The sequence below is a fragment of the Rhincodon typus genome, chromosome 7 (assembly GCF_021869965.1).
Source record: "Rhincodon typus isolate 14 chromosome 7, sRhiTyp1.1, whole genome shotgun sequence".
Taxonomy (NCBI): domain Eukaryota; kingdom Metazoa; phylum Chordata; class Chondrichthyes; order Orectolobiformes; family Rhincodontidae; genus Rhincodon; species Rhincodon typus.
In genome coordinates, this window is record NC_063338.1 from 49,844,403 (window position 1) to 49,860,431 (window position 16,029).

Genomic DNA, 16,029 nt, shown 5'->3' on the forward strand with positions numbered 1-16,029 from the left:
CTCTCTCCCTATTTATTTCAGAACCCCCTTCCCCTCCCCCATTTCTTAAGAAGGGTCTAGACCCGAAACGTCAGCTTTCCTGCTCCTCTGATGCTGCTTGGCCTGCTGTGTTCATCCAGCTCTACACCTCTTTATCTCAGATTCTCCAGCATCGGCAGTTCCTACTATCTCTGTAACAGCTAGATTTGTCTCTTGTTTCCCCTTCAATTCAATTCATTGTCTTCAATTTGATGGGTTCCTGATGCCACACCCAGTCAGTGAGCAGGTTATGGCTGAATAAATACTGTTCGGTGTATGGTCTGACAGCTTCAGTCCCTATGCTGATAAGTGAGAGTAGTCTGGGAGCAATTGGCTGGGTTTGTCCTGTGCCTTGTGTACAGAACATACCCAGGCAAATTTCCACATTGCTGGGTAGATGCCGGTGTTGTAGCTGCACTGGAACAGCTAGGTTAGGATGTGGTGGGGTGGGGAAGTGTTGGTAGCTAGTTCAGGACCAAGTGTCGTCTTCACTACAGCTTGAATGTACTTGAGGTCTTTTGCCTTTGCATTATCCATTGCATTTAATGATTTCCTTAAAACCTGGTTGAACAAATTCAATTACCTAAAGACTGGTTTCTAAATGTGGGTAGCTCAGAATGAAATCCGATTTTGAATGAAAGATTAGATGGTGCTCAAAATAAAAGCAAGTTTGTCTCTTCTGTATTATGTCCTGCAGTCGATGTTTCTTACTTTGCAGTTTATATTTTAAAATATTCACATCCTCATTTCCTTACAGCATTGACTGCTTGCTGGGATTCAGTGCCATGAGTGTCAGTTGTCTTTTGCTGCCTCACCTAAGTGGCTACCTTTAAACCTTGGTGCTGAGCACTGATGGGCTATTTAACAGCTAGTGAGAGCGTATTGAAACTGAATCCCATCTTGTCCATTCCTGACCTTTGCATAGTTTTGCCAGAAGCCATAGAGCCATAGAGATGTACAGCATGGAAACAGACCTTTCAGTCCAACTCGTCCATGCTGACCAGATATCCTAAGTTAATCTAGTCCCATTTGCCAGCATTTGGCCCATACCTCTGTAAACCCTTCATATTCATATACCCATCCAGATGCCTTTTAAAAATTGTAATTGTACCAGCCGCCACCACTCTGGCAACTTATTCCATATGCGCACCACCCTCTGCGTGAAAAAGTTGTCCCTTAGGTCCCTTTTAAATCTTTCCTCTCTCACCTTACACCTATGCCCTCTAGTTTTGGACTCCCCCACCCCAGGGAAAAGACCTTGTCTATTTACCCTATCCATGCCCCTCATGATTATATTAACTTCTATAATGTCACTCCTCAGCCTCCAACGCTCCAGGGAAAATAGCCCCAGCCTATTCAGCCTCTCCCTATAGCTCAAGCCCTCCAATCCTGGTAACATCTTTGTAAATCTTTTCTGAACTCTTTCAAGTTTGATAACACCTATCCTATAGCTGGGAGACCAGAACAGAACACAGTATTCCAAAAGAGGCCTATCCAATGTCATGTAGAGTCACAATATGTCCTCCCAACTCCTATACTCAATGAACAATAAAGGCAAGCATACCAAATGCTGCCTTCACTATCCTATCTGCCTGCGACTCTACTTTCAAAGAAGTATGAACCTGCACTCCAAGGTCTCTTTGATCAGCAGCACTCCCCAGGACCTTAGCATTATAAGTCCTGTCCTGATTTGCCCTACAAAAATGTAGCACCTCACAGTGATTGAATAACAGTTTGAAACAAGAAACCATGTGGATTTCCCCTACTTAACTACAATTGTAGTGCTTCTACTGCCACTCTAGCTGTGATCAAGGAACTTGCTTCAACTTAAAGTTCAAACCTGATTCTGAAACCTCACACTCTGGGGTTAAACTACTTCTTGCCTAGAATAATCAGACAAGCAGGTTGAATGCTGTTTTTTTGGACTGCTTATTGACCACTGCAAACAATAGACTAATATATCAAATTCTAATTTCAGTTGTCAGAAAAGTTGCAAGATACTGAAAATGAAGCAATGGAAAAAATTGTGGAACTGGAAAAGCAGTTGATGCAAAGAAGTAAAGAACTGGAAGTTATAAGAGTAAGTTTGAGAGGATTTATTTGCAGCCATGAGAAACAATAGGTTTCAGATTGGTCTTCAATAATCATGCGAATCAGCTGCTTGTTTTATGGGAAAGAGAAACAGGCTACCAATTTGCTGTGAGGTTTTTTTTTAAACTGTTGCATAAACTAAATTAACTGTTTTCTGTCTAAATTATTATCTTGATCAACTGATAAATGTTCCAAAACTGAGTTCAAACATCATTCACACGTTGTCAAAAGCATCTTCCAACTTGCCAAGAGCAACAGCATAATAAGTCTGCATTAAATGTAAAAAAAAATTTACAATTCTGTATAGCTTTATGTTAATTTTTTTCATTCTTTCACATGAATTTTTAAAAATTCTGTCATGGAATTTGGGTGCTTCTGGCTGGGCCAGCATTTATTGCATGTCTCTAGATGACCTTGAGAAGGTGGTAGTGAGCTGCCCCTTCTTGAACCATTGCAGTCCAATGCCCTTAGGGAGAGAACTTCAGGACTTTGATCCGGTGACACTAAAGGAACATTAATACATTTCCGAGCCAGGACGGTAAGTGGCTTGGAAGGGAACTTGCAGGTGCTGGTGTTCCCCTGTATCTACTGCCCTTGTCCTTCATGATGGAAGTAGTCGTAGAAAGTGGTGTGTAAAGAGCTTTGGTGATTTCTGCAGTAAGACTTGTAGAAGGTATACACAACTATTAATATACGTTAGTGGTGAAAGAAGTGAATGTCTGCGGATTTCGTGCCGATCAAGTGGGTTAATTTCTCCTGGATGACGTCAAGCGTCTTCTGTGTAGTTGGGTTGCACTCATCCAGGCAAATGGCACATATTCCGACACACTGCTGACTTGTGCCTTGGAGATCGTGGACAGGCTTTGAGGTGTCAGGAGGTGAGTTACAGGATTCCCACCATCTGGCCTGCTCTTCCAGCAATAGTATTTATATTGCTGATCCAGTTCAGTTTCTGGTCAATGCTAATGCCCACGATGTTGATAGTGAGCTAATGCAGCTATCCAGAAAAGGTTCATATGGATTAAGCAAAGCCCCCTTTTTCTCCAGTTCTTTGGTTCGAACTAAAATGATCAATGTACAAAATGAGTGCATTGTGCAGGGCTGTCTGCAGGTTATCTCCATTTATATGGCATGATCTGTCTCTTTCCTGCTCACCAACACAAAGTTAGCACATGTGAGCCAGTTTAGTGAGTACTGGGTTGAAACGAGTGTTTGTTAAATGTTGTAACATGTTTGTTAAATTTTGTAACATGTTTTAGTCCTTCCGAATTAATTAAATTATATGGGGTATTAGGTGATCAGGGTGTGTTTGTTATTGTGTGCAGAGGGATGCCAGTCCCAACCAGACAGGTAGTTTGAAAGATTCTTTCCACTGCCAATTGTCAGGCACCAATCCAGATACCACTAAACTCAACAACTGCCTCAGATGCACAAGATTCAGTAATAACTTGATTTGAAGTTTGAGGGCTCGCTCAGAGGTATCATGAGAACAATCAGGGTGGAAATGTCTTTGAATCTTTGGGTGAATTTAGTGCTGGCAACGGGAGTTCTTACGTGCCTTCTAGAGGCCTGCCGATTTAAAAAGAAGCTTTCTGTCTAGCCTGTTATGGTGGCTGAAACCGTGCTCCCTGATAGCTGCTGACCAGTCAGAGGTTGGTGGTTCTCCATTGCCCACCAGACCCACTGGGAGTGGTGATTGCTGCTAGTGAGGCACCCACCAGAGAGCTGAGGGTCACTGAGGGAGACCCAGACGAAAGATGATTAAGATTGGCTGGCAATTGCTGGCTAGATGGGGGCTAGAGAAAGGGCAGTTGGGTGATTCTTCATGGGCTCTCCTTTCCAATGCTGGGTCACATGATCAGGCAATGAGAACCTTTGAAAAAGAGTTCCCCTCCGTTCAGACTTAGTGTATGGTTACTCCCCCAGTTGATGACTGTCCACAAGTTCTGCCCCTGACTCAAGCAGGCAGAGGGAGAAGGTGTCGGAGTCCCCACCCTGCATTGTCTTATCTGTTTAAGTGCATGACTTAAGACTAAATCCACCAATTAAATGCTGACCATGGAGTCATTAAGGCACAGCGGAGGCCATTCAGCCTGTTGCTCATGAGGGTGTTCGGTAGAACAATCCAATCTGTCCCATTCTCCCACTCTATCCTTGTTGCCCTGCAAGTTTCTTTCTCTCATATGCCCATCCAATTTCCCTTAGAACATGTTTGTTGTCTCCACTTCTACCATTCTTATAGGCAGTGGGTTTCAGTTTGTTATCACTTGCTATGTAAAAATGTATAAAGAAATGAAGGATTCCAAATCACCAGGACCAAGAGACTTGCAACCTGTTTAATTGACTTTTGTTGGAACGCATTCTAGTGTTCATATTTGCAGGGGTCTTTTTGTTGACCTTTGCATTGCCTTCACAACAATTAAGCGTTGTAATTTTAAAGCAAAGCACACCTACACCAATGGGGCTTTTGACTTTAATTAGAAATTATTTAACTCATTATGCCTGGCTGTATACAAGTAAGTGAAACTTACTTTATAAATAGAAAAGCAAATGGTACTTCTCACATTTTCCTGGCCTTCATGCTTCCAAGTATTGCACTCAGATTTCAATATCATTCAAAAAAATGTACAAGAAAGGGGGTGGCACAGTGGCTCAGTGGTTAGCACTGCTGCCTCACAGCACCAGAAACCCAGGTTCAATTCTGCCATTGGGCAACTGTCTTATAAAATTTGTACATTCTCCCTGTGTCTGCATGAGTTTCCTCTGGGTGCTCCGGTTTCCTCCCATAGTCCAAAGATGTGCAGGTTAGGTGAATTGGCCATGCTAAGTTGCCCATAGTGTTCAGGGATGTGTTGATTACGGGTCTTGGTAGGATGCTGTGAGGGTTGGTGTGGACTTGTTTGGGCCAAAGGGCCTGTTTCCACACTCTAGGGATTCTATGATTTATGAAAGGAGTCTAGGTAGCAACTAAACTTGAACCCACCAGTATCTCCTCAGATGTGTGACCTTAAAGTTAAATTGGGTAGAATGTAAAACTCCAGTAGTTATAATAATGTATTGTTTGACTTAATGTGAGTAATGTTTAATGATATATTCATACAGAGGTTGACATTTCCAATTAATTTAAAATTGCTCTTTGACCTCAGGATTTGGTTATTTAAGCCTGAATATGACTGCAATGTTCTGTATCCGAGATTACTTGCAAGCACTACTTTTGTAGATTTGCTGATCTATAATTGCTCTTTCACTTTTCACTCTCTATTTCTTGATCTCCGTCTCAGTCCCTCTGTCAGAAAGTTGTCTCTACTTCACTGATTCCAACATTATAACAAGGTTTAGATTTCATGAGAATGCATGTGCCCCCTCTATCACTTCTCGTAAGTTCCCCTCTGTATCTAAAATATCAGATTACCTGTTCAACATCCTTTACTACATGAGTAGAAATGTCCCCCAACTAGAAATTGATAAGAGTGAAGCCATTGACTTTGGTCTCTACCATAAGCCCCAATTCTATCGCTACAGACTTTATCTCTTTCGCGGCAACTGTCCGAAGCTGAGTCAGAACGTTCAGCACCTTGCTTTGTAGTTGACCCCAAAATAAGCTTCTGCTTACATGCACTATCAGCTAAGGCTGCTTATTGTCACGTCTGTAATCTTGCTTGATGCTGCCCTGCTCATCTGCTGCTGAAAGCAATCACACTTTTCAAGAACTTTATGAACAAACTTTGCGGCATCCTGAGTTTGAGAGAGTCGTGTATAATACAAGGCCTTCTTTCTATGAGAAGCTGTAAATCCTTTTTGTGAACTGTCGGTTAATTCAATTCCAAAACACTTGAATTATTGAGGTTGATTACAAGCCAGTGCAGCGTGCAACAACAAAAAAAATCTTGCTGTCCTGCGACTGATTACCTATCAACACGACTCATTTTCACCAGTGCTCTGGTCCACAGAAAGCTCATGGTCTAAGCTAATTTCTTGAGCTTCAGTTAAACTTTAATTTAATGTGCTGTCTTGGTGTCTTCGGGCAGTAAATGTGACCTTAACCTGACCCTATACAAACTTGCTGCTGCAGACTACAATATAGTGGAGCTAATGTTGCAAGTGTCCTGCATTTTAAATGAGTATCAAGAATGGGGAAACCGGGTGGAAATGTGATGAATGATTCATGATTTGAATTAGAGCATTTGGTTACATTTGGATTTTTATTTTAATTTGTGAGGGTACGAGCTTGGCTTATTTTAAGGCATTTTTGTCCTTGTTTTTTTTAAAATTCCAGACTTCCTCAGACTGTATAATGATTTGCTATGGGTTTTCTGCAAATGTCCTTCAGATTGCATCATTAAGTATTTAAGAGATTTCCGTCTGATCTTCAAATCACTGGGATTGCTAGTGGTATCTTGGCAAGTTCATATCTTACTTCAATTTTTCAACATCAGTATGAAATTTGAAAATGTCTTGACAATTAATAGTAAGTGAAGGAATATCAGTTTTCTTGTAGTAATGTATGAAGGAAAGGCAAAGGGAAGCATTTGGATGTGATATGAAAATGCTGCATGCAAGTGCAAATCTGACATTTTGTTTATTGTCATTTTTTTGTGTTTTTTTTTTCTCTCCACTTCCTAGGAGGTTTACAAAGATACCAACACCCAGGTACACACACTACGGCGAATGATCAAAGAGAAGGAGGAGACCATACAAAGACATAACCACCTAGAGAAAAAAATCCATGAATTGGAGAAGCAGGGGTCTATCAAAGTCCAGAAGAAAGGAGATGGTGACATTGCCATTGTACCAGTTTTATCTTCTACAGCACTGTCTCCAGGTGCAGAGCACATATCCAGTCTTTATACAGGACCACCGCTTGAGGCATCAGGATCAATGCCACCCCTTCCCCCGCCATCTCCATCCCTGCCAGGTGCAGGTAAGGCATTTTTGAGATTGACTTTGAAATTAATTGCAAAATATAGGAAACTGGGGACTAAACATGGTACAATTCCATTACCTTTGTGGTGTGGCAGTAACTGCGGGCACAATCTTCCAGGCCCAGAAGCAGTGGACCTAGTGATGGAAAGTGAACTTAATTTGGCAGAATGATGGTGGACCAGAATCTCACCAAATTAGTGGCCACTTAAGGGTATTATCCTGCCTGGTCTGCATTTAGTTCAGTTCCAAAAGGGGTTGTAAAGAGTTGGCCGACACAAATAGCTTAACCAGTGCAGATGGACTATCGGATTGGAAATCGGGATGCCACAGTCTGCACTAATTTGTACATGACGAGGGCAGGAGTGTGACTGCTACAAGCCACCCCTTGCCTTTGCTTCCTACACTCATGCCCTCTCTCCCTACAGCTCCCGAACCCAGAAGGCCCCCATGGGTAATGCTTAGGCTTTCCATCGGTGATCCTCCAATGAGAGAGCCTTGGGTTTGTTGTTCCCACAGTAGGCACTGCCTGGGCCATGGTGCTGCTGAGTTCTGAAGTTGGCAGCCTTTTATTGGTCGGCATTGTCAAGTGCGTGGGACTGCTTTGTCCAGGGTCCTGATTCCATCAGAAAGCCTGACAACAGCCCATCCCCAAAGGTTGTCCAATTGCCAGAAAACCCACCAGGCTTTCTCACCGTAGTATACCAATGCTTTCCATCCTGGAAACTCTCCTGCTCTTAGGATTAGTCTGGAAACAGGAAGAACCTGGCTGATTTTGCAATTTTAGTCGAGAATCTTAATTCTGTGTTACAAAAACGTATATCCACGAGTATCTCTTGGACGTTTGTGACCCTGAAGAATTACATAATAGGAGCTAAACTTGACTGGAAAGACTAGGCAAACACAATGAAGATAATTGTATTCTATCTAAACCTCCTCTACCCACCAGGAAGAACATTCTCTTCGTGGTAAGTTGACATTTTTGCTCTAATTCTGAAATTATAATATAAAATTATAGCTGTGTGTTTAAAGTGAATTTTCTGCTGACATGTTTAGGTAACTGCTTCTGAAAGCCAATATCGTCCAATAACCTTCATGGCGTGCAAGAAGCAAATGTTTGCTAGGTTGGCACTGATATTTGGATCATTTCTGGAAGCTAAATATAACTTCTGTTTTTTTGTGTTTCTGGCAGTGCAAAATGGACCAGTGTCAGTCCAAGCATCATCACCTCTTCCCCCTCCTCCTCCACCACCACCACCTCCAATGGCAGAAGCTCCACCTGCTCCTCCTCCCCCACCACCTCCACCACCACCGCCACCAGCAGCTCCTCCATTGCCAGGGGCAGCCCCGACTCTAATTTTTAATCCTGGCTTAGCAGGTAATACTATGGTATATAGTCACGAACTGTTTCACAGGTACCTAGTTTGCAGGGGATGACACTAATTGATCATTTCATGAGTTCAGGAATATATAATGTACTTTGGGTGAAAAAATTGTGTTGCCTTATTTGGATATAAAAAGGAATACTCAGCACGACACCAGGAGTTTGCTTCCTCCATATTCTAAACCGGCTAGTAAAGTTGGTGTGGCTGTAGGTGAAGGTATGGGTTATTTCATTTGTGGCTTTCAGCTAGAGATGCTATGGCTCCAATTATAACACAAAGTTGGAGATGGTGTGCTTGTGATTGTGGATGGCTCCCATCAACATGTGGGACCTGCTTGGTGCCAGGATGGTTCCTTGTCGTTTTCCTTCCTCCATTTTCTGACCGTCAGCCACGTGGACAGGCTAGCTGGTAGGAAAGCTAGTGGCAGAAGGCAGTTTGGAAAGATCAACACTTGGTGAGAGGGAATGTTCCAACTCTGGCAATCAGACCGAGAGAAGGAAAGAGGGGGCGTGGGTCGGGCCAGGAATCATCCAGTGTAGGCAACTTGAGATTGAAGTTTTAAAGGTGTTTCGGGGGAGAGTGGGAGGGAGGGTGAGATCAGTCAAATTGCTGCAGTTAAGAAAGGTTAAAGGTTGACTTGAAAGGCTGTTGGAGTACTTTTCTCGTCCACACAGAGAGCTCTAAGAGACACATACCTTTTGCAACCTGCTGCTTCTGACTGCACTTCGTTGCTGTAGGTTGTGGATACACTTTTTGATTTGTTTCTTTAATTTTTAACTCACAAGTCCATCAGAAGGTGAAAACTTACAGAAAGGGGCAAGTTACTGAAGGGTGTTTGGCAATTGTGATATGTATTTCGTATTCTTTCCATATCATAATCCTGATCTTGGGTTGCCTCTGATAGCAGTTGGCAACTAAAGACTTTTAGACAGAAAACAAAAATTCTCCTCCACATGGAGAGAGTGAACAAAAACTGGAATGCAAGTCATACTATACATTCCTTACCACCATCTGGCAGTAGGTTCAAGACCTTCAGTCGTCTGAGTCTGGAAATGATTGGTAATTTAGGCACAAATGTTTAAAAAATCAATGGAGGAAAGGAGAAGAAAAAGTAATAGAATTGGAAAAATGGAAGGAGTGTTAAAAGAGGAAAACTCCTGGTGATTTTTCTTTACCAAAAATGGTTCCTGTATCCTTTGATTGATAGAGAAGAGGGAATGAAGAAATTGGGACAGAAAAGAGAGAATAATGATGAATGGGGACAGAAATTAAATGCCAGTAACAAAGATTCATCATACAATTTAAAAAAAATCTGAGAATGCTTTTTGATTTAAAAAAGATAAGCAAAAGATTGGATTGGAATTTGCGTAACATAGTGGTCCCATTATGACTACTAGATGTAAAAACAACATACACAGATCAATGAGGTTGCATCAACAATATGGCTATGCATTGTAATTGGCTTATAATCTTGTGGTAAATTGAAAACTTTAGTAAGTAAAATATTGAACAAGCAATGTCATGACAAATCTATGCAATTTGTAATTCTGAGTTCTATCGGTGGTAAAATTGTGTGCAATAAATTTCCTAAGTTACTTTCTCCGTGAGAGTGCTTGGCAATGATAAATGATTTCTGCTATCCCTTGCACATTGTATGACTTCTCTTCTGCTAACCTATCTTTCTTTATCTACCCTTCTGCTTCCATACAAGAGGGACCAATCAAGCTGTTCTGTAGGTTTCTTTATGCTGTATTGATGCATTACACCGTGTCTGTCTTTCAAGCAGTCATATGTGTTGTTGAGTGTGGTTCTTTCAGTGCATTTTACTCCACAAAATTAGAGCACACCAAGCAGTTTATCTGAGTGTGTCCCACAGTTTTTCTGTGTCTAGTAAACTTTGCCTACTTGAAATTAATCATAAATTCCATAACTGCCCTCTTTGATATTTTTATTAAAAATTCCAAGAGTTAGTATAATTGGATGAATCACAGTTTTGTTGAAAAATACAGTGTTTTTGTTGCTATTATTAAGTACTGAAGTGAATCAGTTCACTTATGTGCAGTAATGATCAGGCTGTGTGGCTGCGACAATCATTTTCATAAAGTGTTCTCATTCACAGACTCTAAATATAGTATGTGTTTTTGTTTTGTATATTATGGATTGAATTGTGAAAATCTGAATTTGCACTGAAAGATTCTGTGTTTTAGACTATTTCTCTTGTTTGTCGTAGACTATGCATGCCCCAAGTAGAAACCCTTGATTTTAATAAAGTTAGCAGGTGTGTTCCATTTGAATGTGTTCACTGTTAATCTGTTAATTATGAAGTTAGATGATGTAACTGGAGTCTGAGCACTGTAGACCATCATATTTCAACTTAAGTTGCGAATTCAAATTACAGGAAATTGCAACTTGATCGTGCAATTGCATGCTTCTGATTTTGAATGATGTATTGAATAACTTGTTGATTTCCAAATGGTTTTGATATTACAGCTGTCTATGCAATACCCTGTACATTCACCAAGACAGTTTTATCACATTTGGTCATTCAGTGATCTGGGAGAAGTTACACGTTCAGTCTGTGCCAAAACTAGCCAACAAAACCTTTGGAATAATTTGGTTTTCTCTTAGCCTGGAGCTCAAAATCTAACGGTCTGAAAAGAATTAATATTCAACCTGATCTGCAATGCTACATGTCAATATCCACGTTGTTTCCCCCAGAGTCAGTGAGGAAAGCAATAAAGATAAATTTGCTAATTGACTGTACTACATGCCTCTGTACTCACTAATGGAGCCTCCGAAATTCCAATCATCAGAAATGTACACTTTTCTAGAATATCGTTTTTATGAAAAGTAATAATATTCAATTAATTTGCCGTAATTAGGTTCTTAGACAATGCAGACTCTTAAATTTTGTAATTGCATGAGAATGGCTCATACTTACTGATTGCGAGAGCAGTGAACATTTGGACAAAATTTGACTTAGTATGTTATTGATGGCTTAAATGATGATGATCAATGTCAAAAGAACTTCTTTTTGTGCAGCTGTGAAGATCAAGAAACCTATCAAAACAAAATTCCGTATGCCAGTCTTTAACTGGGTGGCACTGAAGCCCAATCAGATAAATGGCACTGTGTTCAATGACATTGATGATGAGAGAATTCTAGAGGTACATCTTCAGTTTAATATTTTTGTACAAGAATACATATGAATTTGAAACTTATTAGATATTTAAAACCATGTCTGCTGATTTACGTTTCCACTGATTTGAGTAAATTGAGCACTACATTTGCCTATGTGTATGAATTTTACTTTACAGGAACTGAATGTGGATGAGTTTGAAGAAATATTTAAAACAAAAGCCCAAGGGCCGGCCATGGATGTAGTTTCTAATAGACAAAAGGTGATCCAAAGGGGATCAAACAAAGTGACATTGCTCGATCCCAACAGAGCCAAGAATCTTGCCATCACGTTGCGAAAGGCAGGAAAAACCACTGATGAAATATGCAGAGCTATCCAAATGTGAGTAATTGAAATCTCTTCAGCAAACAAAATCTTGCTGTCCTACATGTTCAATCTTTTGTCTTGAGAGGAGAAAGGAGATTATTTAGTTTTTCTCTGTTTTCACCTCTCTATTACAATATTTTCAATATGTATGCTTGCTGTATACAGTCTGAGGATTGGGAGAGTTTTTAAATTTAGCAAATGAGGACCAAGTTGTCAACAACACTAGAGGGAATAGAATCTGAACGTAAACTAGCAAGCTTACATTATGAACATAGGAACAGATGTAAAATCTACTATAGACATGTAAAAAGGAAATGTTAACAAAAAAGTAAATGTGAGTCCTTTACAGGCAGAGTCAAGACAATTCATGATGGGAAATAAGGAAATAGAAAAGAAGCGAAATAATTATTTTGTGTCTGTCTTCAGAGGAAGGTACAAGAAATCTCAAATAAAAGAAATACGAGGGATTAGTGAGAATAACGAACTGAAAGAAATTATTATTAGTAAAAATGTAGTGCCAAAGAAATAAGCGGGGATGAAAGTTGACAAGTACCTGGTCCTAGAGTGTTCAAAGATGTGGCTATAAAAATAGCGAAAGTATTGTTGGTCATCTTTCAAAATTCTGTAGACTCTGGAATAGTATCTGCAGATTAGAAGGTTGCAGATTTAACACCACTATCTAAGAAAGGCGGAAGGGAGAAAACATGGAACTACAAACCTTATCAATTCTTTCAGTAGTCCAACAGGTTTATTCAAGTGAATAGCTATGAAAAAACACCCCAGCAAGGAATGTCTCCTTAGAACAGGATCGACGAGAGGAAAATTTTAAAATTGAACTGAACCTGTCAATAGTATGTTCAAACTTAATGTTTTTCTCTGTAAATAAACATGACTTTGTAATGATTATGACATTATATGTTGCTTACCTTTGTGTATTAGAAATATTCTCCTACTGAAAGAAATAATGCATTTATCTTAATTTGTGTTCGAATTTTTATTTGGTTTCTATTAGGTTTGACCTGAAAACATTACCTGTAGACTTTGTTGAGTGCCTGATGAGGTTCTTGCCAACAGAAAATGAAGTTAAGGTTCTGAGACAGTATGAAAGAGAGAGGAAGCCATTGGAGAATCTAACAGATGAAGACCGATTTATGATGCAGTTCAGTAAAGTTGAAAGACTAATGCAGAGAATGACCATTATGGCATTCATTGGAAACTTTACAGAGAGTGTTCAGATGCTGACGCCAGTAAGTACTTGACTCCATGACAATCTAAATTTTAATTGGTTGAAAGATTTATCTTTGCTCCCACATGTTCCTCTTTGAACTCATCCCATGTCCCTCCTGATCTCATCTATTCCTTGTGACCACCTCTTATTTTCTCAACACGATCACAGCTACACTGCTAATTATGTAGTTCCGCTGGCTAATACTGTAAATTGCCTCTCCTTTGGTGTGTTCTCTATCTTCCTTTTAATCTCTGCAATCATCTTTGATAAAGAAAAAAGTCAGTTATCACTTCTGCTGTACTTTTAATGTACCAAATCCATCTCCAACCTCACTTCTTTCTCCAAAGTCTTTGAAAGTCTTAATCGTTCCCAAATGAATGTTCATTTTTTTCAGGACAATTGTATATTTGAACCTCTATAATCATGTATCTAGCTGATATGGCTCTTTATCTACGACTGGTACCTGGATTGAAATAGATGAATAGGCTACCCTAGGGGTCTGTCTTGGCCACAACCCTGTTAAACCAGCGCACCAATTTATCTAGCATTAAACCAGTCCCAGAGGTTTACCTATGCTTAGATATACCTAGACCGGTTGTTAGGTTTAAAGCTGAGATAAACACATTTTTGTTAAGCAAAGGTATTAATGAATATAGGCCAAAAGCAGGTATATGGAGTTAAGCCACATGATCTCATTAAACAGCAGAACAGGCTCAAGGGGCTGAATGGCCTACTCCTGTTCCCATGTTCCTGTGTCACAGACTGAGGTATGTCAGGAGCCAGAAGGTGCATTAAGTTGTGACATTGCAAAGTGTGCTGACTACTGGATGACATGATGCCTAAAACTAAGAAAAAGTTAAAAGTCTCTAGCACGTTTTACCTTCACGATTTCAATGCTAAGAGGATACTGAACATAGCCGTAGATGCCCAGAGTCTAGAGCAGGAACACCATCCTGTTTTTTCTAGATGGCCCTCTTGACTGAACCCTCACATGCTGACAGCACCTGACTTCATGACTGAAGAAAAAAATTAAAATGACAACACAACAATAGACCAAAGCAACAACAACAGTAAACCAACCAGTACCTTATAAGGATTAAAGACCAAAATAGTGAGGACCCCTCATGTACTCGACTCCCGAATATGGCATATTGGTATGGTACCAAACTGCCCACATCAAACCTATTGATGTACAATTTAACTAACTAGCATGCACTATCACAGATACTCGTCAACTAACACACCTCCCCTGATACTCAGTAGTGAACAATTTTGTATCCCAGCCAACCCTCACATGAAGATGGCAAATGTTAACAGGCAAGCTACTGGTGAAGCTCTACTCCAACCTAGGTCTGCCCTTTTTCAATCACCTCCTGACCCCACCAGCACTTCATATTTCCTCATGTTAAACCCACCATGACAAGGAGGACTGGCTGAGGACCTCTGACGGGAAGTATATCAGGAGAAAACCTCCATCAGAAACCACGTTCTCATTGTCGACCCTGCTGCTTGTCCAGCCAGCCTTCATCTCCCATGGTGATAGTGGATCCTTTTAAAACTATTTCCAGACTGGTGTAGGCCTCTGTGCAGCCATCCATCACCAGTGAGATTGCCAAGACCATCCACTGCAACTTTCATGCAGTCCAGATATTGACTTAGCTTGAAAGTGTGCTCAAAGAAGTCCTTCTACCACTGACAAGGCTTTTGCTTGGCTCTCAGACAACGCAAATGCTAAATAAGTAAATTACTGCTGAAATCACAGTTATTGAAATTTGGTTTATCAAGAATTGGTTAAGTTGCGAATCATGCAAGAGTGTAGCTCAGGAAAGAGTAGGTCCACTCAAGGACAAAGGAGGGAGTTTATGCCTGGAGCCAGAGGAAGTAGGTGAGGTGCTTAATGGGTACTTTCTCCTTGGTGAATACCAATTCAGGAACATGGATGATGGTAAGATTAGGAAGGGGCATGTTGATATTCTGATAAATGTCAATATTGAGGAGGAGGTGCTGACTGTCTTGAAAAACATTTAAAGTATATGTCTCACGAGGGCCTGATGGGGTCTATGCCAGGAAATTGAAGGAGGAATGGGAAGAGTTTGCTGGGGCCTTGACAGAGATCTTTGCATTCTCTTTAGCCACAGGCCACAGAAGAATGGCAAATAGATAATGTTGTTTTCTTTGTTTAAGAAGGGAAATTTATAGGCCGGTCAGCCTTATATCAATGGTATTTGGACTTATTTGGGATAGTCAGCATGACTTTATGAGGGGGAAGTCTTATCTCTTAAATTTGAGTTTTTTGAGGAATTAATGAAGATGATTGAGGGTAGGGCAGTGGGATGTTGTCGACATGGATTTTATTAAAGCATTTGACAAGGTTCCTCGTGGTAGACTGGTCCAGAAGATTAAGTCATACGGGATCCACAGTGAGTTGGCAAGCTGGATACAAAATTGGCTTGGTCACAGCACACAGGATTAGTTGTGGAAGGGTGTTTTTTCTGACTAGTGTTCTGCAAAGATCAGTACTGGGATCTTTGATGTTTGCAATATATATATAAATGATTTGGATAAAATGTAGGTGGGCTGATTATAATTTCGTAGATGACACAAAAATTGATGGAGTTGTAGATAGTCAAGAAGTTTATCAACATACAGCAGGATATAGATCGGTTGGAAAATTGGACGGAGAAATGGCAGATGGTGCTTAATCTGGACAAGTGTGAGGTGATACATTTTGGAGATCAAATACATGAGGAAACTATACCATAAATGGCAAGCCCCTTAAGAGCATTGATACATAGGGGGATCTTGGGGTGGAAGTCCATAGCTTCATGAAACTGGCAACACAAGTGGATAAGATGGTAAAGAAGGAATACAGCATGCTTGCC

At 40.4% G+C, this 16,029-nt stretch overlaps 1 protein-coding gene across 9 annotated transcripts in view; it reads left to right on the forward strand.

The window, feature by feature from the left end:
* fmnl2a (formin-like 2a) overlaps window positions 1-16,029 on the forward strand; it is a 240,933-nt gene that overhangs the window by 197,051 nt on the left and 27,853 nt on the right. For all 9 annotated transcript variants that reach the window (XR_007262411.1, XM_020519188.2, XM_048598572.1 and 6 more), the window contains exons 13-18: window positions 1,997-2,098; window positions 6,733-7,030; window positions 8,222-8,407; window positions 11,457-11,581; window positions 11,732-11,934; window positions 12,932-13,166. Coding sequence is in view for 8 of the 9 variants with exons in the window: in XM_020519188.2 (XP_020374777.2) it covers window positions 1,997-2,098; window positions 6,733-7,030; window positions 8,222-8,407; window positions 11,457-11,581; window positions 11,732-11,934; window positions 12,932-13,166 (1,149 nt within the window). In the remaining variant the exon portion in view is untranslated. The remainder of the gene's footprint in view (window positions 1-1,996; window positions 2,099-6,732; window positions 7,031-8,221; window positions 8,408-11,456; window positions 11,582-11,731; window positions 11,935-12,931; window positions 13,167-16,029) is intronic.